General features: G+C 42.5%; 5 protein-coding genes across 14 annotated transcripts in view; 3 read left to right on the top strand and 2 right to left on the bottom strand.

Annotated features, from left to right (window-relative positions):
- Positions 1–411: 411 nt before the first annotated feature.
- Positions 412–5,212, bottom strand: LOC143510955 (protein C19orf12 homolog). Of its 2 annotated transcripts, none has more exons than XM_077000883.1 (3): positions 4,908–5,212; positions 3,766–4,005; positions 412–1,052 (listed from the first exon to the last, which is right to left on the bottom strand). In XM_077000883.1, exons 2-3 carry the CDS (start codon positions 3,923–3,925, stop codon positions 787–789), a joined length of 426 nt encoding a protein of 141 aa, XP_076856998.1. In that variant the 5' UTR covers positions 3,926–4,005; positions 4,908–5,212; the 3' UTR covers positions 412–786. The 2 variants fall into 2 exon arrangements, with proteins under 2 accessions (XP_076856998.1, XP_076856990.1); XM_077000875.1 differs by having other exon boundaries at positions 415–1,052; positions 3,766–3,967; positions 4,908–5,211.
- Positions 5,213–7,051: 1,839 nt separating this feature from the next.
- On the top strand, positions 7,052–10,879 carry LOC143510943 (tumor protein p53-inducible nuclear protein 2). Of its 3 annotated transcripts, XM_077000845.1 has the most exons (5): positions 7,055–7,211; positions 8,756–8,920; positions 9,002–9,170; positions 9,308–9,446; positions 9,663–10,879. In XM_077000845.1, the coding sequence occupies exons 2-5, from the start codon at positions 8,909–8,911 to the stop codon at positions 9,886–9,888; spliced, it is 546 nt and encodes a 181-aa protein (XP_076856960.1). In that variant the 5' UTR covers positions 7,055–7,211; positions 8,756–8,908; the 3' UTR covers positions 9,889–10,879. The 3 variants fall into 3 exon arrangements, with proteins under 3 accessions (XP_076856969.1, XP_076856960.1, XP_076856978.1); XM_077000854.1 differs by lacking the exon at positions 8,756–8,920 and having other exon boundaries at positions 7,052–7,211; XM_077000863.1 differs by having other exon boundaries at positions 7,077–7,211; positions 8,756–9,170.
- On the bottom strand, positions 10,456–15,964 carry LOC143510915 (uncharacterized protein F13E9.13, mitochondrial). 6 transcript variants are annotated; one of them, XM_077000790.1, is made up of 6 exons: positions 15,679–15,964; positions 14,678–14,760; positions 13,691–13,871; positions 13,111–13,273; positions 12,711–12,838; positions 10,456–10,855 (listed from the first exon to the last, which is right to left on the bottom strand). In XM_077000790.1, exons 1-6 carry the CDS (start codon positions 15,791–15,793, stop codon positions 10,665–10,667), a joined length of 861 nt encoding a protein of 286 aa, XP_076856905.1. In that variant the 5' UTR covers positions 15,794–15,964; the 3' UTR covers positions 10,456–10,664. The 6 variants fall into 6 exon arrangements, with proteins under 6 accessions (XP_076856905.1, XP_076856913.1, XP_076856945.1 ...); XM_077000798.1 differs by having other exon boundaries at positions 13,111–13,261; XM_077000830.1 differs by lacking the exon at positions 15,679–15,964 and adding an exon at positions 15,338–15,497 and having other exon boundaries at positions 14,531–14,760.
- Positions 15,502–21,179, top strand: ccne1 (cyclin E1). 2 transcript variants are annotated; one of them, XM_077000769.1, is made up of 12 exons: positions 15,502–15,802; positions 16,301–16,354; positions 16,491–16,575; positions 16,662–16,724; positions 17,161–17,324; positions 17,703–17,838; positions 18,104–18,250; positions 18,408–18,503; positions 19,538–19,672; positions 19,939–20,050; positions 20,141–20,298; positions 20,560–21,178. In XM_077000769.1, exons 2-12 carry the CDS (start codon positions 16,338–16,340, stop codon positions 20,674–20,676), a joined length of 1,230 nt encoding a protein of 409 aa, XP_076856884.1. In that variant the 5' UTR covers positions 15,502–15,802; positions 16,301–16,337; the 3' UTR covers positions 20,677–21,178. The 2 variants fall into 2 exon arrangements, with proteins under 2 accessions (XP_076856884.1, XP_076856893.1); XM_077000778.1 differs by lacking the exon at positions 15,502–15,802 and adding an exon at positions 15,975–16,113 and having other exon boundaries at positions 20,560–21,179.
- A 3,273-nt stretch (positions 21,180–24,452) lies between these two features.
- The window catches only part of nae1 (nedd8 activating enzyme E1 subunit 1), a 5,478-nt gene continuing 4,485 nt past the window's right edge, over positions 24,453–25,445 (top strand). The window contains exons 1-3 of the mRNA XM_077000755.1: positions 24,453–24,665; positions 25,000–25,103; positions 25,283–25,343. Of these exons, the coding sequence (XP_076856870.1) occupies positions 24,616–24,665; positions 25,000–25,103; positions 25,283–25,343 (215 nt within the window). The 5' untranslated portion in view covers positions 24,453–24,615. The remainder of the gene's footprint in view (positions 24,666–24,999; positions 25,104–25,282; positions 25,344–25,445) is intronic.

Genomic DNA, 25,445 nt, shown 5'->3' with positions numbered 1-25,445 from the left:
TTGGCCTTGGCCTTCTCTCTCGCACTTCACCAGAACCATAATCACACGTTCACACTTTATGCTCTGGCACTGACTTCTCAGAAAGGATTTAAGCAGGTCAGTTCTCACGCTGTACATGTTATTTCTAGGAAAACCACACGAAAACTGATCATTCATCTCTGAAGCAACCACACGCTGACAGAGAGGAAGAGTTTAGTACACAGTAGATATGATGCACTTTTTCATAACCACTACACATACCAAAAGCACCATTTCCTGTTCATAATATGAAGTTCTGAATTGTAATTTGAGACCTAAACACATCGCACATATCTTTAGGTAAATGTTTGTTACCTAAATTATTTACTTTCACATGTTTGTATTTTTTTCTAAATTATAGTTTAATTAGAAAAATAAGAGTATATAATGGAATAATAATGATTGTATTCTTTATTTTACAAATTCAAATGTTACAATTTCATATTAATATTTTGTTCTATTCTTATACATTATACAAAACAACATACCAGTCCAGACAAAACAAAAACTTGTCTTAAAACACAAATTAAATTCAAAATGCTTCTGTTATAAATAAAAATGGCCATTGTGCCAATCATGAATATTTAACCCATTGAGCTCTCTACCAACCACGTTTTAAGTCAAATAACGGAGTGCACTCTCCCTCCTTACACCAGATTGTAAAATACACAAACATCTTGTTTATATTAATAAACAAGTAAGGCACGTTGCTCAAATGATCGTTTATATTCAAAATAATTTAGCAGATTCGCAGTCTCCCTCTGGTGGTCAATCTCCATACCGCACCTCAGCTCTCAGCTCCTTGGTGACATAGCTGAGAACAGCAGCTGCGATCTGCTCCTGTAGACTCACATTGCCCATGACCATCATCAGCAGCTGAGCCACATCTGTCCAGTCTAGTGTGCCTAAAACTGCCATCACGTCAGAGAAAAGTTTCTGCTGCTGTTGAGGGGGTAGCTCCATGATGATCTGAGGGACAGGTCTAAACTGACCACTAGTCATCCAGCACCCCAGGAGACCCCCAATGGCCCCTCCTACAGAAACAGCAAACAGGCAGTTAAAATTAGTTTCTAGTAAGGAAAAAATAAAGGGTTTTACCTTAACTACATAACACAAGTAGCCATGGTCTAGTGGCAGGGGAGCCAATCTTGTGATTGGAGGGTTATATTTTTGATTCACAGCTAGGCTATGATTGAAGTGCCCTTGAGCAAGGCACTTAACCCAACTCTGGATGCTGGAGCTAGGAGTGCCCTGCTCTAGGCACATGTGCTTCACAGCCCCCTAGTGTGTGTGTGTGTGTGTGTGTGTGTGTGTGTGTGTGTGTGTGTGTGTGTGTGTGTATCACTGTGCAGATGGGTATATGTGGAGGGGAATACGTCACAGTTGGCAAATTGGCAAGTCAATAAGTACAATCTTCCAGTGCCACCAAACTACATACAGCTTCTCTGATATTCTTGTATGTTAGAATGTTTACAGTGTGATGTGACGGAGATGGTCCGTTTTAAATCTACTGAGAAAAAATAAAGGTTCACTTCCTCCATCACAGAGATATGTCAAAAGAAGAAATTAAGTGTATATTTGAACAGAAATGTGAGATGATCGTAGGATGTTCACTGAGATGAATATTCTTGCAGAACCTCTTTGTAGAACTCTGAACATCCTTCTCACTTAAACCAGAACATTTCATGTGAGCTACATGGAGAGACAGAGATGAGCTCATCTTCCACGTGCTGTCTGCTTTGTGTTCCTCCTTTGGGCTGCTCAGGTGAACATGTCACTCTGGCTCAGGAACAGAGAGCTACTCTTACCCATACAAGCATGTTAGGAGTCTAATGGTCTCTCTTCTCATGTAATCTCTAGCAACAATATACTGACTGGGGGGCTGTGATGGAATTAAAGGAGCGTTCTAGTTATCTGACACTCCTCAGTAAACTGTCTCAGCCACATGCCAAGCTGTGATTACAAACTCCATTTAAAAATACACCACATACTGTCATTTCCCCATGAGCTTTCTGTGTCTAAAGGACAGAAATTATATATACACACGTAAATTTATAGCAGTGGGTCAGATGGGGAGAGATGATATCTGCACATGTGTAAAAGATGTTTTTGTTGTTAAACTGTTAAAGTCTCTGCAAAGGAATGACTAAAGTTAGCCTAATTAGCTTGACATGCCTTAACCAATCAAATGGACTGATTTAATCATTGACATATATAAGTAACTTTGAGTAAGGTGAAACTAAAGTGACATCACTGATGGACTCTTGCAGACTCCTGCGTTGTCCATGATCAAAGGAAAGCTGCTGTATCCCAATGTGTGCATGCTGTGACTAAAGCACTGCTGTGCTATGGACCAATATATAAAACACTTCCACATACAGATGGACCAAAATGTAGAACAGTTCCACATACTACAGATGCATTGCATGAAATCAGAATAGAATTTCATGTACAGTAATTTGTAGGATTGCTGCAATTATCAGGATGGCACAATGATCCTCATACACACTCTCAACTTCTTGAGCCCTATTATAAAAGCATAAGAGTACATTTCCCCATCCAATAATTCCTGCTCAAACTACAAAACTACATACTACAACTCATATTACTCATACTACTGTGTTAGTTTAGGTGATGTGGGTGGTGTGAGCGGTGCTCCCCACCCCTCCCATATGAAATGTCCACCACTACATAAAGGTGAATGTGCAAGTCTTATGCAAACACCAAGTCATCTTTATGGACATTGTGACATGAGAGTACCCATGACTCCTTAATCTGGACCAACCGGGATGGTGCATGTGCTGGTGGATACATGTACTGGGTGATAGCAGGTATCTACTCTGAAGTTTCTTACTCCTGCCTTGAATGACCAGGTGAGAATGACTTTACCAGGCTGGCTTGGAAACACAAAGGCAAATGATGCTAAAGGTTTTTGCCAAAATGCATGAACATGAAGCATTTTTTTCATACACTGATGTGTGTTTGTTGTTCATTATATGTTGTAAACATAGACTAGTGTTCTGTGAACTTGTATTCATTGGTGTTCACGTTTTACATTCACTCACTACTTGAAAAATAAATAAGGGAAATATAACAATCACTGAAAAAAATCCTGTCCTGCTAATTTTTTATCTCCTATATATATATATATATATAATATATATATAATATTTGTATTTGGATGAGTTCATCCTTGGAAAAATCTTGTTTGTGGTGCAGTTTGCAATGCTTCTGTACTGATGCATGAAATATTAATTGTGTTTGCATTTATAGGCTTGATATATTACTTATTACTTATTTCCCTAATTATATATTTATGGTATAATAATGAAAAAATTAAGGTAAATCAGTGGTTCGGTTTTCGGTTTTTCTAGTGTATATGCAGAGGCGGAGTCAACAAAGAACTACATAAAACTCATTCAGAAATTTGGAGTCTAAGAAAGCTTTTGGGAAACACTAGTAAAATTGGTGTTCTTAAAGTCTTAAAGTCATTCAAGTTGTTTGTAAACCTCTAAAATTGTTCGTTATTAGGAAACGCAACCCAAAACCAAAGGTTAAATCAAAATCTAAAAAAATAACGAGTATTATTTTACCCAGAGCTAAAGGTTTAATCATAATCTATAAAAATAAAGAGTATTATTTTACCCAGAGCTAAAGGTTAAATCATAATCTATACAAATAAAGGGTATTATTTACTCAGAGCTAAAGGTTAAATCATAATATATAGAAATAAAGAGTACTATTTACCCAGAGCGATCCCTGGTGGTCCTGCCAGCAGGCCCCCTACAAACGCGCTTCCTCCAGCAACAGCAGCACCCTTCCCAGAGTTCTTCACTGCTGCCTTCATCTGCCGGTTTGCTGATACCTCACAGCACAGTCTCATAATATCTTCCACTCGCTGGGCCATTGTGAAGCAACCACACAACAGCAGAACGGTTCCTATACAGTCCTGGAGATGTGGATAAGGTGAGACCTGGAGATATAAGACTTGTAGATACGCAGAAACATCACAGAAGTAACAGGATCTCTTTAAGCAATAAAGTCACAGGGAATCCTGTTAAACATAAAATCACAAACGGTCTGAACAAAAACATGAGCTTCTTGCCTTAAAGCAGATAAGGCAATGGCTATTATATTTAAAACATATCAAGCCCAAAATGACAGTTAATTAATAAGGAAAAAAAACAATTTCTATACAGTCATTCATGACATAAACAATAATATAGACATTGTTTGTGGGGACTATATTATTCTTGTTCTAGTCTGACAATTAAACTAATAATCTCTTGATTCTCAGTACTCCCAGTAATGACACCCTTCACCACATTACACAAGGGGAAGAAGCTGGGTCGTGCCTTCATTTGAGTTATTTTATTTTATTCCATTGCTTGTATTACTGTAACACTTTATTATATTCAAAGTACATTGGTAGTGGATACAATATAGCAGACAACACGCTGCGCGGAAGAATACTACAGAAGAACATGAGGTGGGGAGCCGCATTTGCGTCTGCGCTCTTTGACTCGGCAGCTGTATGATCGTGTGAGTTGTTGGGGTTAGGGTTAGGATTAGGATTAGGGTTAGGGGAGAGTTCCTGCATCATTCTGGCGTCAAAGCGAACTAACTCTGCAACTGGACTAGAATGAACCTACTAAGACGCAATTTTTGATCAAATATCAATGATATTTTGATATCCACGCTGCCTTTCCCTTTCACTCTGACTGTGTAGTTCGGTTAGTATCTGAATAATATCTTACCTGCTCCGTGCAGTAGTTCGGTTAGTATCTGAATAATCTCTTACCTGCTCCGTGCAGTAGTTCGGTTAGTATCTGAATAATCTCTTACCTGCTCTGTGTAGTAGTTAGGTTAGTATCTGAATAATTTCTTACCTGCTCTGTGTTGAGTTGCTGTCGCTTTTCGCTCCTGCTTCACTTTCGCTACGAGAGCCGCAATGCTTGATGGGATTTTTGAGTTACCCTCTAGTAACAGAATCTGTCCTTTTCTGTTATTCACTTGTTAAACTACACAACGCTGTAGAGAGTCTGTATCTGATTGACAGGTTATGTGCATCATTAATGAAACGAAGCTGTATATTATGCAAATTATTTGGTCTAGCAGAACGTTTGAACATTTAAAGTTACTGCCCGTTTTCTGCAGTAGTGTCTTGTCTGGCGCTTCCGGGAAATAAGCTGACATCATGAATCAGTAGAACGACCGACACTGGCCCGGTTCATCCATCCGTCTTATTCTGTTTGTTTTATCTTTATGAATCAGTAGAGGGACCCACACTGGCCCGGTTCATCCATCCGTCTGATTCTATTTGTTTTATCTTTATGAATCAGTAGAGGGACCTATACTGGCCCGGTTCATCCATCCGTCTGATTCTGTTTGTTTTATCTTTATGAATCAGTAGAGGGGCCCACACTGGCCCGGTTCATCCATCCGTCTGATTCTATTTGTTTTATCTTTATGAATCAGTAGAGGGACCCACACTGGCCCAGTTCAGCCATCCGTCTGATTCTGTTTGTTTTATCTTTATGAATCAGTAGAGCGACCCACACTGGCCCGGTTCATCCGTCTGACCGGGAATAACTGTTTCTGTTTTATCTTTATGAATCAGTAGAGGGACCCACATGACCGGGAATGTTTCTCTTTTACTTTTATGAATCAGTATCAGAATCAGGGACCCAAGCTGGCCCGGTACATCCGTCTGACCAGGAATAACTGTTTCTATTTGTTTTACTTTTATGAATAGAATAGAATAGAATAGAAAGCCTTTATTGTCATTATACACAGCATACACAGTATACATAGTATAACGAGATTGGAAAGCTGCTCCTTACAAGTGTATGTAAACATATAATGACGAGAACAAGGTGCAATATGTAAACATATGATCGACAAAAACCTAAATAAATTAGTGTGCAAAGAAGAAAGAAAAGCTGCTATTGTGCAAAGGGTTTTCAAACATATAAGCGCTGTTGTGCAAGCGCTATTGTGCAAAGGGGTTTTCAAACATACAACACTCAGACAACAGATAAGGCACACAGCCCACAGACAATCACAGTTTGTGCAGATACCCATTTAGTATTGTGATGGCTTTTGGAAAGAAACTGTGAGTCTGTTTGTTTTGACCGGTATGGACCTGTAACGTCTGCCAGAAGGCAGCAGGTTGAAAAGGTGGTTGCCGGGGTCCGTTACAATATTCCTGGCCTGTTGAGACAGCGAGAGAGCTTATTGGGGGCAGAGAGCAGCCAATTATCAGAATCAGTATCAGGGACCCAGGCTGGCACAGTACATCCGTCTGACCGGGAATAACATTTGTTTAAAGATTAAAATATTAAAGATAAACAAAGAAAGCAGAAACAAAGACCGAGTCGCTCTAACGTTTTTCTATGTAGTTCTCACATACGTGACGGAACTTAAAGGTTTTAAACATACGTACCATTAGTCCATTAACATTGTTAGTACAATTACAATTTTAAACGTTTGAAGTGAGATGATGTGTTTAGACTGAACGGTACTGTGGAGCTGTGAAGTAACCCGAGCGCTGCGCACAGCTGTCCCTCCGTCTGCGGTAAACGGATCAGTCACCGTTACACCGTCACAACATTTCTAAAACAAGTGACACTAAACCACGGTCGTATTTTATCTCTATTTAATTCTTCTCCTCTGATAGAAACACTGTTTTATGTCTGCATGCAATCACTTAAGATGTTAATCCACAACGTAGCAATAATCTTTACAAATCGCAGAGTGGTGAGGTGAAACCGTTACGATATATCACGGAAAAGTTCAAAAGGGCGTGTGTGTGACGCCGAGCAGGACTACCTGCTCCAAAAGCGTTTACAAGACGGGCTAAGTTTACAGGACAAGTTCGGACATGCACAGGTCCTTCTTCCACTCGCGTTGGAGACAGCTGATACGCTTAGCTTCATCAAATTCTCACTTGATTAAAGTCAGTCGCTGCCTTATAGTCTACAGAGAATATAGACCCTTGACTGGGCGGATGTACACGCGCAGCGCTTGTTTACAAGTGGAACTCGGTGACGTTGACATGCGCGAGCCGATAAAGGGCGGAGCTTCACGTTCATAAACAAGTCGGGACTCTTCAGTGAGGAAGGACCTGCACACAGCTGCCCCACATCTTCAACACTGTTGCCGAATCGTTCGTTTGTTGCTCTATTATCCAGGTAGGATTACTTCACATCTGATCTAAAACTACTCGGGAATTAGATTAGATTTAAAATGTGAAGTTTGAGTAAGCTATCCTTTGTTGTCCATGCTGTTTGTGTCTGGTGATATTATGATTACAGTATTCCACATAAACATCAAAAGAAGTGGAGTATATTTTTCCTGAAAAGACAAGCGAATGACTAATTGTATATTATTGGTAAATATTTTTGCACTCAAAATATTTGAAATTGTACCTATAACAAACCCAGAACACGGAGACGTGTAAAATAAGGACATAAAAACACATGTTGGTGACAAGGATTCTTTTCAGATTGTTGTAAGATACGTGCAACCCAAATACTTGAGTGCCCTCGGCAGGTTTAGGGAGAGGGCTTCAGCTCTGCCCAGAGGCTCACACACCTTCTGCACCAGTAAACACAGTCACACCAACAACACTTCAACCTGCAAAATAACATCTTACTATACCCCGTTGTGCTATACCCGTTCCGTTTAAATGGAATGTTTTGGAGGGCAAAAGTGGGCTGTTTTGCTGTTATCTAGGCTTTGCACTGGAGAAAGTGTTTATTACTGCCTCATAACTGGAGAAAGCGTTTAATATTACCTCATAACTGTCCGCATGTCTTGAACAAAGACGAGTGCGTGCAGCTGTAGATCTGGGCTGTGCCGCGCTATCAGAGAGAGTCGAGCACACAAAGACAAACATGCGGTTGGGGAAAATAATCTGTTGACTAATTCTGTGGACGCCTCCAAAAAGGGTGAGTTTTAGCCTGCAGAGAAATATAGCAGAACAAAGTTACGGAAAGCAGGTTTCCTTTTCCCTCAGGGGGGTGGGGGTCCAATATCGTCATTATTTCCGTTCGCAACAGATTAACTTTAAAGTTAATTAGATAGAGTTCGATAGAGGACAATCTTGGTCTGATAGAGGACAATCTTGGTCTTATAGAGGACGATCCTGCTCTGATAGAGGACAACCCTGGGCAATGAAATTTCACATTTTTGCACACCACAATCTAAAATAAGTGGAATACATAGTGTGTTTTACACTGAATTTTACATTTTACAAGAAGTATACATATTCATAAATATTACATATATTTTATTAAGTTACGTATATTAGGTTATTACATTTAAACTATGTGCAAATGTAATTCTAATATCCACTGGTGGTTGATTTTGACCTTTACTTGGTCGTGGGAAGGCCCCTGTCTAGTAGTCTGCCAACAGCAAGGGTCTCCGCTGTCCCTGGTAGCACTTTTCCATACTACACAAACCAATGTGTGAGTACTGTGTATACTCACATGGGTGAGAGAGCCATTCTGTAAACATTTGGATTCAGCATGTAAATCACATGCATCTTACAGGTTGATGTTTTTTCATGGGATAAAGTGTGTGCTAATAAGAGTAATGTTTTAGGCTGGATTTCTTTGTTAACCAGAGTAATGTTTTAGGCTTGTTTCATCCCTTGTCTGGCCTACAGTGAATACACTGTAACGTTTTTGATTTTCTGACCTCTCATTTAGTTTTTTTTTTGTTTCTGAAGACATTCTAAATTAGGAGCAGAATTCCAGACGGTGTTAAAAATAAACTGCTTGGGCTAAAGGGAGAGAGTCCAGAGAGTCCAGTGCACCACCTGAGTCCTGGGTTCAGCGTGTTCCCAGCCCGAGGGCATGCTGTGAACACGCCGAGTCTTCTCATGATCTTAAGTGCAAGCAACCTCTCTGATTACAACAGTGACATGTGGAAATGATCTTCAACCAGCATAACTTTATTGTTCTGTTGTTTACAGATTACCATTTGCGAGGCAAGACGACGACTATTTAAAAAGATGATTGGTAAAATATTTGCCCATTTCCTTGGCAACGCAGAGGAGGGAACGGATTTGGTCATGGAGAATGAGAGCTGTGAGGAGCTGCTGGAGTGTGAAGATGGTGAATGGGTCATCATTAATATACAAGGTGAAGCCTGGGTCATCACACACACACACACACACACACCATTCAGAAGGCTTACAATATACATAGTTGCACCGACTGGAAGCTCAGTAATCTGGAGATAAACAGAGTAATGTCAATGTGCCCTCTGGTGTGTGCAGAGAACCAGTGTGTAGGCCTCACTCAGGAAGATCCCCTGGAGAACCTGCTCATTGAGCACCCCAGCATGTCTGTGTATCAGATGCGTCGGCAGAGATTTAAGGAGGAAGACAGTTGTGATGAAGATGACGACTCTCCCAGGTCAGTAGGTTACAGTCAGTGTGTCAGTGCAGCTCATTCACTGTTGTTTTTTTCTGACGCTCTGGGAGGGAAACGTAGTGAATGTGTCTTCTATACCAGTTCACTGTTGCTTTTGCACTTGCTCCATGACAATGTCAGTGTAGTTGGTTCTACATTACGACCTCAGCATGCTGCACTTGCCCTGCTGCCACTCTGGCTGTGTGTCGCCCCCTGCAGGCCAGTGCCGGTCAGGCACGTTTCATGGCAGATGGCAGAATGTGGCCTACCTCAACCCTGCCGGCCCCTACTACTCTCTGTGCAGCGTGCCAGAACTTATGCAGAGCACAGAAAGTTGAACCGTAATGCCCTCAACAGGCACAACATGACCAGGACACGCTCCTCACCAACGGACCGCCGCTACGGACACTTTAAACAGCCTACTCAACGTCTGTACAACTACTGATAGTCCCGAAACCACTTACACCTTACACCACTTACACCACTGAATAAATGAACAACACATGTGAATCAACTTGCCTCAACTTCAATGCTGGTGGAAAGTTTTCTCCAGCTGTTCCCCTGTGCCACTCTCAGGGGATGATGGCACGGGTTGAAATTACTGTAGTTTGATATAAGGAATATATGGGAATCATGTTTTAATCCCACTGGTGTTGAGAAATATGGTAAGAGAAGCATGTATATCTAGGACCTACTTTATGCGCAGCAGTACATGGGATGTCTGGATGTCTTTTAGCTTAGCTGTAGCTGATGCGCTCAAGTCCCTTTGACAGAGTTCAAGTGTGAAACTGATCCAGAATTTTCATATATATGTGTGTATATATATATATATATATATATATATATATATATATATATATATATATATATATAAAGCAGAAGAACAAGGTGGTTCGCACTGCTGAAGCAGGTGGTGGTGGTGTCTGACCCCTGGTGTTGTGGCCCGTTTACTCTTAACCAGCACAGACATACTTGCTACATTGGCTGGGGTTACTGCATTTTGTTAATGCACTTTGTATATATTACTTAAATGTTAGTGTTTTGTATCCAATAATATATTTGTTTAAAATCACTTTCAAAATAAACATGTTTTATTACTGTTTTATTATCACAGTGAGGATTTTGTCTGAAATTTAACAACAAAAACTGAGTAGATTTTTCCTCATGTAAACCAGAACCTTGATGTAGCTTTGAGAAGGTTTGGTGCTTTTGTGGAGCTCCTCACTTGCGAAGACTGTGGATTTTCTCCATAAACCTTCTCGTCCTCTCTGGATCCACATCACAGTCCCAACGACCACATCTCTTAAAATAGGAGCCAATGATCATGGCATTGGCATCCAGGTAGTGTTCCACATTGTCAATTGTCACCCCTGAGCCAATCAGCACAGGGAGTCTTGTAGAGTGAATAACCTCTGAAAAATAAAGAGAGAAACGTGTCTGATCAGGTCTGAGGTCAGTGATTACTTGTGCAGAGCATTCACACACAATGTGCTGGGATTAAGTGGATGTACAAAGGCAGCTCTAAGTGCAAGCCCAACTCAAACATCAGGTCACAGAAGGACACAAGTGAAAAAGTGCATTAAACCTTTCGTACACTTCATACAGTTACAAATCCAGACCCACATGCTGTGTATAGTTTCTTCATGCCTTGGGCGATTAAAACAGACAACAAAGTGGAGAAACAAGGAATCCCAGGCAAATAGCTCTCCATGCAACATCCACCAACGCCTGGTGGAACTCAACCAATCAGGCAGCAAGCTTGGTGGAATTCAACCAATAAGGCAACAAGCCTGGTGCATCTCCACCAATCAGGCAGCAGGCCTGGTGGATCTCCACCAATCAGGTAGTGAGCCAAACATGCCAGCTGGACAGCAGCTCTCATGCCTGCGTTTCCACGTAGATACACTTAGCACCTGTCTGGAGTCACAGTTTATAAACAGTCTGCAGTGTGCAGTCTATATTAGGACAGTGTGCAGTCTATATTAGTCTATTTGAGACAAGCAGAGTCCAGTGGCAGTGCAGAATATAGGGCATCAGCAGGGATAACAGAGCTATCCCCAAGGGGACACCCCCCCACCAAACTCTTCCTATACACAGTCTACAGACAGATAACTATTCAGAACATGGAGAGGAACACTTGACTGCACAATGAATATGTCAAGTGTTGCATTAATGCATTATGTGTCAGGAAAAGCTGCAAACAGCAATGCAGTCCACAGTTAAGGTAAATATTTTACGCTATATATTCTATTATACACTTTAAAAATTATGTTTCATTCATTTTCATGGCACAGACTCTGCAGGAACAACATTCACATCATTTCCAAATGAGAATGTACAGCTTCTTTTCCATTGTAAGACCAGTTCCTAAGGCCAGTCCACACTCTCCAGACTCCCAGTGGTGGTGTGCTGGAAGGCGGGGTCAGGAAGAATGTGTAGTGGTGACTGGTTCTCATCACTAAACGCCTGTGGCTACAGTGTGTATCTGTCAGGATAGATCATCTGGAGATGTCTGTGTTGGTTTTGCTGTTTCTTTTATGTGTTCAAAAACCAAAAACTGAATCCTGGCAATGAGAGGGAAGGTGACCGTCTTACCTCTGTTTGTGTAGAAGCAAGCAGTGAATCCCCACATAATTAACCCCTTCCCACCAAAATGAATGTTTGTCTCAGATCACCACGCTGACACAGAGCTTAATAATCCCTACATGCCCAACCATGTAGAGCAAATTGGAAACTGATTTCCATTCTCAGAACCGCTAGGTCCCATAGTAGAATACAGGCCTGTGTGCATATATGAGCATTCATCACACCTTCTGGAAGGCGTGTCGAAGCTGAATATCCACATGTCTTTAAGTCAGAAGGAACTGCACAGAAACAGAGCTTCACTCTGACAGACAGGATCAGTGGGTGGCATGCTAGTGCCCCCTATAGGAGCATAAGTAAAGTGATTCATGACTCTTCGGTAACGGGTAAAGAAGAAAATACATTAGAGTACCTCGAGACTATGTACCAGACATGGACTGCACTTTTCTTGAATGCCATGTATAGCACTACAGGACTGCATTAGGAATGTTTTTATTCTAATGTATAATGTGCTAGCTTGGAGTTATGGGACTGATTAAAAAAGACCACTGGTGCCCAAACACATTTAACACAGACCTACACTTAATTAACCGCTAGATAAAAGTGGGGCACAACAGTGACAGTGTCTTCCATCCTTGGCGTCTGTCCTCAGTGTCTGAATAAGGGGCCCGCATGCCAGCTCACCGTTCAGCTCAGCGGGATCTGCCTGAACGCCAGTGGCAGGTCCTGTGACGATCAGGCCGTCTGACAGGAAGAGTTCAGCAGCTCGGGCCGTCTCAGCGATGCTCACGTCTGCAGTCAACGCATGAGCACTGCAGGAACACCAACCGCATGTCATTAAAGAGTGACAGCACTCCCCAAATACTGAATACTCCATACACACTGAATACTCCCTACATACTAAGTACTCCATACACACAGAATACTTCAGTGCATAGGGAGTATTCAGTATGTATGAATACTCCCTACGCACTGAATACTCCCTACGCACTGAATGGAGGAAGGCTGTGTAGATGTTTGTGCGGTGTAGATGCCTGTGCTGTGTAGATGTCCACACAAAGGCCGTGTGGGATGCTCACTTCACCTGTGTTTCTTCTTGATGTCGGTGAAGATCTGAATGTGCTCTGCTCCAATCTGCCTGCGGTAACGCAACAGTGCTCCAGCACATGCATTCAGGAGACCTTCATCAGCAACATGGGAAAACACGAAGCCCTCCGCTCGGATGAAATCCAGCCCTGGAGATTGTACTATGAACTTTAAATCAGTCACTAAAACAGCACTGCAATATCAGAAAATTGAAAGATGTTCTGTAACAGCTCTGGGCAGTTCTTCCAAACACCACTGTAGAGCTTTTGTATTTTTATTTTGTTGAAAGATTTTTTTAACAGTATTCCAATTTAAAAGTATTTACATATATTTAAATGTTTCACTCCTACTCAACTACTGGATATATATCACTCATTAATCATCATCACAGTACTGGACATATATCACTCCTTAATCATTGTCACAGTACTGTTCCATATATATACATTCTGCCCAATCATGGAGCTCTTGGGTAAGAGGTATGTGGTGGTTTGATGAACCACCAGGTCACATCAATATTAAACTGGAACCACACTAGTAGAAGAATGTAGTATTATGTGTTCATGTCACCCAGGCACCTGCAGCAAGAGCCACCGCTAGAGCAGTCTGGTTGGCAGCAGATAGTATCTGTACACCGATGGGCAGAGAGGGATAAAGGCTCCTCACTGCAGCACACACGGCCGTCATGGACGCACACACCTCTGGACCCACGTCGAACACGTAAGGGACATCATGCATGTTCTCAATAATCAGCCCATCCTATTGAAAAGACACGTGGAACACATGGACAGTATGTGCAACAATGAGACCAGTAAACACAGGAACAGTGGGGCAGTATGGGCAACAATGACACCAGTAAACAAATACCAAAAAAAGTGTCAAGAACACCACATAGTACAGGTTTTCAGGAGCGAGCCATAATACCAATAATACATTTTAAAGGGAATGAAATCAAATGACCTGAAATGACGTCAGTCAGTGACATGAGATTTGTGCTTGGTCTAACCCTGCAGAAGCAAAACGTTTTTTTGGTCTAAAGAATGACCATATATGAGATATCAGAAATAAAAGTTTACCCCGCAGTTTCTCACAGGCTGTACTTGATTTCTATACACGTCTGTGTAGATTAAATCAACTCAAGCGTGACTGAAGCCCCATGAAGAGCCCCAATTGCATAGCTGTGATGTGAATTTCAGAGTCTCAGAAATGATGGAAATGACCACGCAAAACACGGGCACCATATAAGACATCAAGATCTACTCTCCTCCCCTACACAGACATCTAGGTACAACCAAAAACTGCATAGGAGACATCAGAAATAAACAGCTATATTTTATATTAGATAATAACAGACATATTCATGACTTATTGTGGACTCCTGTCTGCATTGTTAATGGTAGCTAACATACTATATCTACCTCTAACAGCAGACACAGGCCTGTGGTTGAGATATGCATATTCGCAAATTCTCCAAAGTCCACTTTAGAAGCGCCGTGAGCGACTCAGGCGAACTCTGATTACTCCAGTTTCAAATCAAACTCGGTGAGCTGGACAGATCTACGTACGAGGCCTGCGTGATGGTAAATGTCCGCTTCCCGACAGACTTCTTCGATTATCTCGGGAATAGTGGCTCTACTCAAAGGGGTGCCTACAAGAAACAGTTCAAAAACACTTCGATCTTGTTTTTCGCTGCATTTATACAATATACAGTACAATACAAACTGTACAGCCTACCAGGTAAGGCTCGCACATGAACCATGCCAATTATGTTTGTTTTCAAACGTCCGAAAAGGTTTAAAAACTTCATTTCCCTAGACTGTCGGAAAACTCTTTACAAAAACACCCCTGTCATGTGACTGGTGAAAGGTTATCTGCAAGGTTAGGGTTTCAACATTGGAACACGATCATACCAGGCCTAATAACAGTGACATCCACTGTAATCGTTTCATGTTTCTAGTCATACATTTGACACCCATGAGTGTTCGCGTTCATACTGGTGACTGTGCAGTAATATCCCACTAATAATACATCCGCCAACACGGCGGGCTCAGCCAGCTGATTTCGCGGCTTTTAACAAAACCGAAAAATAGTCATCTAAATGATCTTTACTGAGCGTGACATGCCAAACGGTCGATCGTTTACCCCCAAACACAGACGATTCGCACCATATTAACACAAACGCGCCACGAAACAAGCTTTTAAAAGAGAAATCTCGCTTTGTTTACTTCTTGTTGGCGTTAGCCATGTGCTCGCCGCAGTTCCGGGTTCGACGGGTCCCGCCCACGTGACGTCACCCGAACACGCCCCCACCGAGCCGGCAACGTTTCGACTATGTTTAAAAACTAATATGAGTTTTATAGAGAGTGAAGGACGTGGTGGAGATGATGACACTGGAGTAGACGCGTGTTCTGATATAGAGGGTTCCGCGGACACCGTTGGCGATAGGCGCTGTTTGTGAGAGTGTGAGTGTGAGGTTAAACCCGCTCCGACGGCCCCTCCGCGCGTATAAGACACGGCGCAAAATCCCCCGCGCCCGCTCACAACCCCGCGGCACTCCCGCACATACTCACAACCCCGCCGTACTCAATCAGCCTCCGTCCGTCGGGACAGAATGAGCCACAAATAGCACCAGCGCGACAAGTAGCAGTTTTGGCTGATAGAAGTTCATTTTGAGAGAGCATCTTCTTGAGGTAAGGTCTCTGTCGCTTCCTCGTTGGCGTTCTTGTTATATAAACTTAAAACATTTGTTGCAGGCTTTAATGAAAATAATTAACGACCGGCCTCTTTCTCGTCACTTTAATCAGTGGGATTGCAAAATAAACTCGTTAGATTGGTGATAATTTAGCAAGAGCGGGACCGTGTAAATGAGGAATATCACGGGCTCGGCCATTTTCTGACTCCCCTGGGCAGAGAAATGGAAAGTTCTGTCTAGTTTTAACAACACAAATCAACGTCTCCTAGTTCATTAACTAGATGTATATCCTTTGTGTTGTGCGCGAAGGTAACAACGAACGATTATTTTTCATTTTTGGTGTAGTTTTCTGGCCTTAAAATGGTGCTACGTTTCCTTCCCCGCGCTGAGAGCGTCTGCGCGTACTGGGCTTTGTGAAGAGTTGTGGGGGTTGGGATTAAACACTAATGAAATATCGCTAAATTCCGTTTAAAAACTCCATATTTTTGTTTTCTAGGCTCTCTCTAGTCAAAGGAGACAAGATCGTGGATATAATGCCAAATAAGAAAATGTAAGTTTCGGTTTCGTATACTTTGACCATGCTTTGACAGTCCGTCCCATGGAAACTTGTAGATGCGAGCTGCTCAGTTGGCCAGGCACACGCACGCTGCATTTACAGCTCGGTTCTGTGGTTCGGCCTGTTTCAGACTCAACGCAGACCTGAAGTGTACTACGGATGGACCGAGGAACACGAATGCGCGGGCAAGGAAGAGAAAGGCAGACGTTGCAGTAGTAAGTATAGCTCGTTTTTCAGACTGGATAAAACAGGAACAGCACGGTCATAAACTCCACGGTCACTACTCCTTCTGATCATGCAGCATTTACAAGATCCAGACGAGGAACTCGCGGAGATGACTAAGAAGAAGCAGTGTCCACCGCAGGTAGGAAGAACCTTCTGGGTTACACGGAGCTTCTCTGCCATCAGGCTCCACAGGCCTGTTCACTCCTCTTACTCACAAAGTGGAGTTGGATTTGAACGGCGTGAGCTGAGCCGTTCCTACATCCAATTCCAGCTCACAGCATTCTTTCCCCCTTTCTAAATATGAAAAAAAGAAAAGTTTGAATAGTGTTTCCACTTTTTCTGCCCACCTCTATGTTCCCATTACATCACAGCCTGGCTTATTTGCCTCTGCTTTGTGTATGAAATGTGCTTGTCAGTGGTCTTCGGTGATGAGAAAGGCGCCTTTGTGGTAGTGAAACTGGTGTTGATATTGTCCCATTGAAGACTGTTTGGAGGGTGGGTGTACTTGTTTTATATGCTAGGGACTCCTCTTTATGTGTTTCTCCTCCACCCCCCTTTCTCTGGGTCCTGCTCAGACCTGCTGGAGTTCCTGTACAGGTTATCCAAGCCCGTGTAGTCGGATTCCAGTGCCAGAAGAGGTTGAGGAACCGGTTGGCATCAGCAGTATGGGATTCACCCAGTACACCTCCAGAAACGTCTTCATTACCCCCACACGGCCAACTCCTCTGCCCTCTCTCTGGTGAGCGTTTTGGTACAACACGAGCTGCTTGTAAACATAATGGACGTGTGCCTATTTGAAGAACAGGAGGCTTGCTAAAGATGTCTGTCCTCACAATCCAATGGGCGACTGTTTTGGTACTCACAAAATGTGATTTAATATTGGATTGTGAGAATGCTGTGATCCTGGCTAGCATAATGTACTCAGACCTGGGGCCTCTGGGGTTCAGCGCCTCTGAGTGCGTGATGGAGTCCAGTATTGCATGGTTGCTTTTGTTAAATTAGACCAAAGCCAGATGGGCTTAAAGCTTTGTATGGCGTGTGTATGTATGTGTGTACATAACTAAAGCTGGTGCTGAGTTAATTTTTTTGTGTTTGTATTATAATTCTGTCCCCACAGTTGGGCAAGTAAAGATGATGTGTGGAACAACCTGCTTAGGAAAGAGACCCTCTATGCTCACAACACCCACGTTATGGAGAGACACCCTGCTCTTCAACCCAAAATGAGGGCTATTCTACTGGATTGGCTCATGGAGGTTGGTCAACACTCGTCAAATGCCATTAACACATTTTAATCTAATCTGATTATGGGACTACACGTCCCCTCGTCTGCTCTGCTGAGTAATGGGCTACAGCTCTGCCATCATTCATTTCAAAGGCATATTGATTGGATCACGACCTGCTGGTGTCCTGCTATAATCCACGTCCTTTTCACTGCTGATGGCTTCATTTTGGATTAGGTCTTACGTTCCACCCTCAGTTTGTTTTTTCATAAACCTCTTATCTTGCTGCTCCTCTCAGGTTTGCGAAGTCTACAAACTCCACAGAGAAACGTTTTATTTGGGGCAGGACTACTTTGATCGCTTCATGGCCACTCAAGAAAACGTGCTGAAGACGACCCTGCAGCTCATCGGCATTGCTGCACTCTTCATTGCTGCCAAAATGGAGGTGTGTCCCTTCAGACTCCACACCAGGCTGATGTTGCACAAAGCCAGAATAACTAATACAAAATATCTTTTGAGTGTGCATAGATCAGTTCAGGCATAGGATCGTGTTACTGCTCACAGTGTAAAGTGTACTGAACGGCCCCTTTTTCTGTCTACAGGAAATCTACCCTCCCAAAGTTCACCAGTTTGCGTACGTTACTGATGGAGCTTGCACAGAAGAAGAGATCCTTGATATGGAGGTCATCATAATGAAGGTATCCATTTAGAGCAGGGGTGTCAAACTCATTTTCACCGCGGGCCACATCAGCATAATCGTTACCCACAGAGGGTCATATGTAAATTATTAATGTACCTACTCCTTAATGTTAAATACCTCTGAATTTATTACTTATTCAAGTTACAAATATTGCAGATATATTTGCGTAAATGTAAAAAAAAAGTTAAAAAATGTTAGCTTGTTGCTGTTATTATAACATAAATCCTTTAAAATTTGTTAGGTTATGAAACCCACATTACTCCATCAGTCAACGATCAAACTATCCAAGTGAATAAAGAAAATTTGATCAAATATATCACATTAACTTTGATCAAAACTTGAAATATCAAATAACTGTGAAAATGGCGATTGTGCTTCAAAAATGCTCCCTCTGAAAGACTTAAGTGCGGCGATTTCTTCAGCCACAACAAAGAAGCTTTTACTGCCATTTCATTTGTGGTTGTGAACACATTCTGTTTAATTCTTTGACAATTTGTCGTTTTTCTTGATTGGTTATTTTGGCATATTTAGCTCCGTGTTTAGTCACAAAATGCCGATGTATATTGTACTCTTTGACTACCGCTTCATACTCGTTTTTCTCCTTGAAGCGCAAACATCGCTTCCCCATCTTTCTTGAAACACCCTTCTATCTGCATCGACGTTTCTCTTCCTGGACATTTTGGGATCATTATTTGTATTTCTCAATTACAATTATTGGGGAAAATCGCATCGATATGGAAACGCTGCAGTGTCGAGATCATTGGTCGAGATGCTGTCACTTCGCGGGTAACATAATTGTGGGAAATGTAGTTTTTGCTCACTTTTTTTTTTTTTGGACAATTTGGCTTTTTAAGCTCTCGCGGGCCACATAAAATGCCGCGGCGGGCCACATTTGACCCGCGGGCCTTGAGTTTGACACCTGTGATTTAGACATTCAACATAAACTCACTTCAGCTTCTGTTTCACTTCTCTATTATAGGTCAACACAATAACACAACTTTAATCCTTTCTCCATGTGTTTCTCCTCCTCAGGAACTGAACTGGAGCCTCAGCCCCCTGACCCCAGTGGCGTGGCTCAACATCTACATGCAGATGGCCTACCTGAAGGAGAGCGTTGCCGTCCTTGTGCCTCAGTACCCACAGTCCACGTTTGTGCAGATCACTGAGGTATGATGGTCACCCCCCAGCTTCATCTCCATTAATGCTCGTCAGTGCAGTGATTGCTTGAATATATAGCGCTCTCGTTGAATTTATAGTGTTCTCTTGTTGGTGGTGAAGTCCAGCAGAGAAAGGAGGACCTCTTTCATAGCTTTGTACACCATTTTGTTAACCCATCAGCCCAAAGTCCTGCTAGGGATATAGGCAACTATGTTCATCATCATTGACTACAGTGATACTTGACTGTACCATCTGTGGCTTTTCTTCTCATGTAGCTCCTGAACTTGTGCATCTTGGATCTAAAGAGCCTTGAGTTCTCCTACAGTTTGCTGGCAGCTTCAGCCCTGTTCCATTTCTCCTCCTTGGAGCTGGTCATGAAGGTCTCAGGTAGGAGGCACATTTCTGTCCCTGCAGATGTAAATCTGAGATCCCGGTTTAGCTGGATTTGAAGTTGAGGTGTGTGTGTGTTTGTGTCAGGGCTGAAGTGGTGTGATGTGGAGTCGTGTGTGAGATGGATGGTGCCGTTTGCCATGGCAATCCGTGAAGTAGGCAGCTCCTCGCTCAAGATGTTCAAAGGCATCGCAGCAGATGACGCACACAACATCCAAACCCACGTACCATACCTGGACTGGCTGGTAAGTGTGTGTGTGTGTGTGTGTGTGTGTGTGTGTGTGTGTGTGTGTGTGTGTGTGTGTGTGTGCGCGCGCATTCCCTCAGGGGCTCTGGGGGGCTTAGCCCAGATGATGCTAACTTAATTTTAAATTAGATTTTAAGAGGTTTAGAAACTGATTGTATGGCAACACACTAGCAGCCTGGTTAGTGCAAACGGTGAACGTGGTTTGAATGCAAACGTGTTATCGTCCTGTCTTCTGAGTCTTCCTGTTTTGGTTCTTTAGGGGAAAGTCTACACATATCAGCTTGTGGATGTGGAACACAGCCAGAGGTCCCAGGTTCCCTCTGGAGTGCTCACTCCACCTCCCAGCAGTGAGAAGCCCGAAGGCTCACTCTCCTGACGCCATGTTCCCTCGACCGTGCGATGGGCCACAGCCCAGAATGTACAACTGGAGGATGGCAAAGCAGTGCCTTTATAGGATATACACAAGGATCAGTTACATAAGCATGCACACCTTGCAGATATGTTATTTTATTCTTATTTTTATCTAGACTTGAAATGCCCTTTAAGGGTGGTTTTGTTTTTGTTTATATATATATATTTTTTCTTGGGTGAACAAGCGCAGACCACGTGCTGAAACGTGGTGTGGTTCTGTTTGCCCTGATTGCTGCTAATGAGGATGGGGAGAGGAGGAGAACTACAGATGTTTGGCCATGTAGGATTATGACCGTGCTTACCTGGAAGTGCTGATGGATCGTAATGGACTATTGTTTTTATTGTCATTGCAGTGACTATGGAAGCTACAAGATTTAACTTTTTTTTTTTTTTTTTCCCTGTTTGCCTCAAATGATTTCAATTTTTATCTGTTTTTAAATGAGATGCTGCTACTTCTCTTATTTTATAAGACAAAATAAAAGTCTAAATTTAGTTTCTTCTTTATTGCTCTCTGACTTCACACAAATGTCTGCAGACACACCTCTGTCCTCTAGCACAGCCTTGTGCTTAAAGGGGGAAGAGGCAGAGTTGCTGGTGGCAAAGTCTACAGTAGGATCTTACGGTCACAGGTGTTCTGAGTTTTGATTCCTCAAATCTAGCTGTAACTTGGTTCTCGGTGTCTATGAAAATGTAATGTTTCTTTTAAGCTATTTTAGGTGTGACCTTAACATTGAAATGTGCAGCAAACAAATGAGTGTTTCAGTAAGAATGTTAATGTTCCAACACTGTCACGTTCTCCTGTCCTAAAGCACATGTACAGAAACATCCAGTATATAAAAGGTCACATACAAACATACTATGTTTGTTGCTGAAGGTAGTCTGGACTGATTAGATTTATTCCCAGTTTCAAAATAAGTGGGAAGGAATGTTGCTATATGTCCCTGCCTACTGTATGGTCTACTAGAAAAAGGCTTCATAAAATTAATATTTCAGATCAAATTGAAGTAACATGTACATGTAACAAGTAAATATGTCTGTGCAAGTTTCTCCCTCTTTAATAATTTGCACTGAAGCACATTTTAAAGTGTGACTAAGCTGTGGCAAATGGCTAATTGTGGCCTTAAGCATCTGGAGAAACTGTGTGGGGGATTAAACCTCTAACACAAAATGGAGTAAGAGCAGTCTGGGCCTGTCATGGCTGTCCTTCAGTGCTCTGCTCGCAGATCCAGGCTCAGACGCAACAAGAGTCTACAGATGCTAATCCACTAGATGTCAGTGTGATGCTGTGTCCGTCAGACATCTGGGACACGGACCACACTTTCTCCAACACATGCTGTCTTGACAATGGTCAAATCCCTGGGGTACCTTTCAGAATTTTTTTCATCTTGGAAAAAAAATTATCCTAATATCATCTAACAATTGCAGCTTTAAGCAGCTTTATCTACCAGACCAGCTTGTCATGCTTTTGTCAAGATCCATAGTGAAAACAATGATTTCTTATGGCATTCTCACACTCTGCTCAGAACAAGAGTGGCATGTATCTCTAAGCACAGTCTCCTTTGTTGGTGCTGCTCCACAGAGTATGTGCAGATCAGAGCTGTGTTCAAGACAGCCAGACAGACAGCACACCCTCCCTCTCCACTGCAGACTGGGGCTGTAGAGGAGGGAGTTGCCCCAGGGCAGGGCCCCTCGGGCAGGCGGCAGCTGCTAGGCGTTCTCCCTCCCCCACCCAGAGCAGCAGGTGCCCTTATAGGCAGCGGTCACACCTAGACACAGCTCCACAGAGAACAACTGCCACACTCCCATTAGCGGAGGTCTTCATCTGAAATGCTGCCTTTGTGTTAGCACATGTTGTTCCCCCACCCCCGCCAATCTGAGAGCCGGAGAGTTTCCACAGCTCCCAGTGCAGTTACAGGTCATCAGGGTTAAGAACACTTCACACTCTAACCACTGTTCCTGGGTCAGTAAAGGAACACTGAAGAAGCAGTGAAACTCGCTACCTGACGCCAGACAGCAGTAGTTTTACTCGCTTTGCTTCATGAGCTCTTCTTGTAGGATCACCTTATTTTAGCTCTGCTCTTCAGCTCTGGACATGAGTGAGCAGCACTCACTTGCACAGTGGAGTATGTGTGTGGAGTGAACCTTTATATTCTTGTTTAGGTCAAGCATTACAACTTATAGAGAATGAGCTCACACATTAGCAGGTTGACTATTAGCAGGTTTAATGACCCCCACCCCCTCCACCACACACACACACACACACACACACACACACACACACAAACTCCTCAAGACTAGATGTGCTATCAGGCTGTGTTCCAATAAAAAAATTGCACTTTTCCAAAAAAAATTGCACTTCTCCCTCATGCACTCATATCTCATATTCCCCATGGACACACTCAGACAAGAATTATATTATTAGTTTTAGTTCTATCTTACAATGTTTTCCGGGACAAAAACATAACAGGGAAGATTCAAGTTGTTTTAACTAAAGACAAGTTTTACAAACGCTGGTTAAGCGTGAACACAGACTTAAAGTAATTTCCAATGGTCCTGACACTGCTAATTATTCCACTGCTTAAGCAATATCACTTACGGTGCAATCCTCATAATAATGAACAAAAACAATTCGTTTGTAATAAGCCTGTTTTAACAGTTTAGACGCTTTAAAATGTAACTCTGTTACCACGTTATGTTGAAGGAAATAGTTGAGTTATTTATTTATTTCTCTGATCAATTAATCTACTTTAACCTACATTTGAACGTTTGCTTTTCACCTGTCAAAATCAGAGTCCGGGTTTTCTACTTCCGGCCAAAAACAGCTGTCAAACTAGCGCTTGTTCACTCGCCACGTGGCTTACTTGTTTACACACGTGACTTGACGAGTATACGCAGAGTGCTGAACTTCGCGTTATTTCTTGGTACTCAACAACGCATGATCTAAATTAACCAGTTTTCACCGAATATCCTTCAAAACGACATTTCTCGTTAAGTTTAGTGTAGAAACGACCCTTCGGTAAAGACTTCTCTAATATGATAGTGATTTGTTTAATCGACTTTGGGCGCCCTCTAGTGGAAAAAGGTTTTGCATTTTTTTAATTCTATTTTTAAACGAGTACTAGGTACATTTCACAAACATTTATATTTATTAATTGTTATGTTGAATTGAATGTGGAACAAATTGTATGTGTGTCGTTAGTTTAAATACCTGTTTTCTCCATGCAGCCATTTCAAAATATGATTTTAATACCAATTTGTGGCATCACCGTGTGTTTCTGATCATTAGCCACTGGATCCTTACCAATAGTTAAGGGGCGGAATTGAAACGCGTATATATGGTGTGTCACCAGGCTATGTATAATTCTAAAATTATATATGTATATATTGTTTTCTCGTTTAATTGTAATTACATGACGAAAACATGGGGCGCTAGACGCGTCCAAAATAAAACCGAAGAAAAGTAAAAGTAAAGCGGGTGATTTACCTTGTATTTCTCCTAGACGCTTCTATATGAGACGATCCATTACACCGGGGGAGGGGGGTGTAATTATTTTATGAAATTAATTATATAAACTACGGCTAATAAAATGTTCAGCCATAATTGTTAAATATTCAGAGACTACTTAATTGTCATAAGCAAATAAAGGTGATTTATGCGTCTATAATATATTTGCCTGGTGAGTGGCGTAAGGAGAACAGGCGCGCCCATGTGAGTGGAGACCAGGCGCGCGGGTGATTCAGGATCGCAGGTTCCGCCGCGTTTGACGAATCTGCGGACGGGTTAGTTTGTGTTTGACGAATCTGCGGACCGGCTGTGGGTTGTTTAGTGTACTAGTTACTTAGCTTGCTAGCTTGTTAGCTTGCTAGTTTGCCGGTTGGATTTGTACCAAGTGTAAATGTGACTATGGCGGATCACAAAACGAACAAAGAGCAGCGATACGACAGGCAGCTGAGGTAAACTATGACTCTTGTGTTTACGTTTGGTATGGACGCGCTTCCCTTCAGAAACACTGGCGCTTCAGACACTGGGCCCAGCGGACCTACCGCTCAGCCCGGCTCGTAGGTCACTCAGGTCCCTAACTAGCCCACACAGCCAGGTTGGTCAGCGCGGATAAAGCTGTGGTTTCTCTTCCCGGTGACACCCGCCTCACTAACCGCACTGCTCGTTAACTCGCGCGGTCCCGTCAGCTGTCATCGTTAACCGTGAGCTGAGTGTTTTCATACAGTATAGTGAGCTCAAAACCTGCCACTAACCTCAATTAAGTTTTATTATTTGTATCTCTGTCAGGTTATGGGGAGATCATGGTCAGGATGCTCTTGAAAATGCACACGTATGTCTGATCAACGCTACCGCGTCCGGTACCGAAATACTGAAGAACCTGGTTCTCCCAGGTACGTGAGCGCTCCACGCATCCAATTCAAAATATGACCGTATGAGCAACGAATGACGTCTCCTCCCTACGTCTCCTCCCTACGTCTCCTCCCTACATGTCCTCCCTACGTCTCCTTCATACATCTCCTCCCTACGTCTCCTTCATACATCTCCTCCCTACATCTCCTCTCTTTGCTAGGCATTGGAGCCTTCACGATAGTTGATGGACACAGAGTGTCTGGAGAGGATGTTGGAAACAAGTAACTACAGTATTACATATTCTTTTCCTGTTATAGAAACTCATATTAATGATCTCTGTGTTTTACTGTTGCTGCCCAGTAAATCCTCTTGCTTTTCCTGCA

Source organism: Brachyhypopomus gauderio, chromosome 1 (assembly GCF_052324685.1).
Source record: "Brachyhypopomus gauderio isolate BG-103 chromosome 1, BGAUD_0.2, whole genome shotgun sequence".
Lineage (NCBI taxonomy): Eukaryota > Metazoa > Chordata > Actinopteri > Gymnotiformes > Hypopomidae > Brachyhypopomus > Brachyhypopomus gauderio.
This window is presented reverse-complemented; position numbering and strand designations above follow the sequence as displayed.

Excerpts from the sequence above, each read along its gene's own strand:
- LOC143510955 (XM_077000883.1), bottom strand. The coding sequence starts at position 3,925 with ATGGCCCAGCGAGTGGAAGATATTATGAGACTGTGCTGTGAGGTATCA. Across the intron at positions 1,053-3,765 it reads ACCACCAGGGATCGCTCTGG|GAGGGGCCATTGGGGGTCTC; the intron begins GTAAATAGTACT and ends CTGTTTCTGTAG.
- LOC143510943 (XM_077000845.1), top strand. Across the intron at positions 9,171-9,307 it reads GGTCATCATTAATATACAAG|AGAACCAGTGTGTAGGCCTC; the intron begins GTGAAGCCTGGG and ends TGGTGTGTGCAG. Across the intron at positions 9,447-9,662 it reads GAAGATGACGACTCTCCCAG|GCCAGTGCCGGTCAGGCACG; the intron begins GTCAGTAGGTTA and ends CGCCCCCTGCAG.
- LOC143510915 (XM_077000790.1), bottom strand. The coding sequence starts at position 15,793 with ATGCTCTCTCAAAATGAACTTCTATCAGCCAAAACTGCTACTTGTCGC. Across the intron at positions 14,761-15,678 it reads TGAGTACGGCGGGGTTGTGA|GCACCCCTTTGAGTAGAGCC; the intron begins GTATGTGCGGGA and ends TGTTTCTTGTAG. Across the intron at positions 13,274-13,690 it reads AGCGGTGGCTCTTGCTGCAG|TACAATCTCCAGGGCTGGAT; the intron begins GTGCCTGGGTGA and ends TAAAGTTCATAG.
- ccne1 (XM_077000778.1), top strand. Across the intron at positions 17,325-17,702 it reads ACTCCTCTGCCCTCTCTCTG|TTGGGCAAGTAAAGATGATG; the intron begins GTGAGCGTTTTG and ends CTGTCCCCACAG. Across the intron at positions 18,251-18,407 it reads TCATTGCTGCCAAAATGGAG|GAAATCTACCCTCCCAAAGT; the intron begins GTGTGTCCCTTC and ends TTCTGTCTACAG.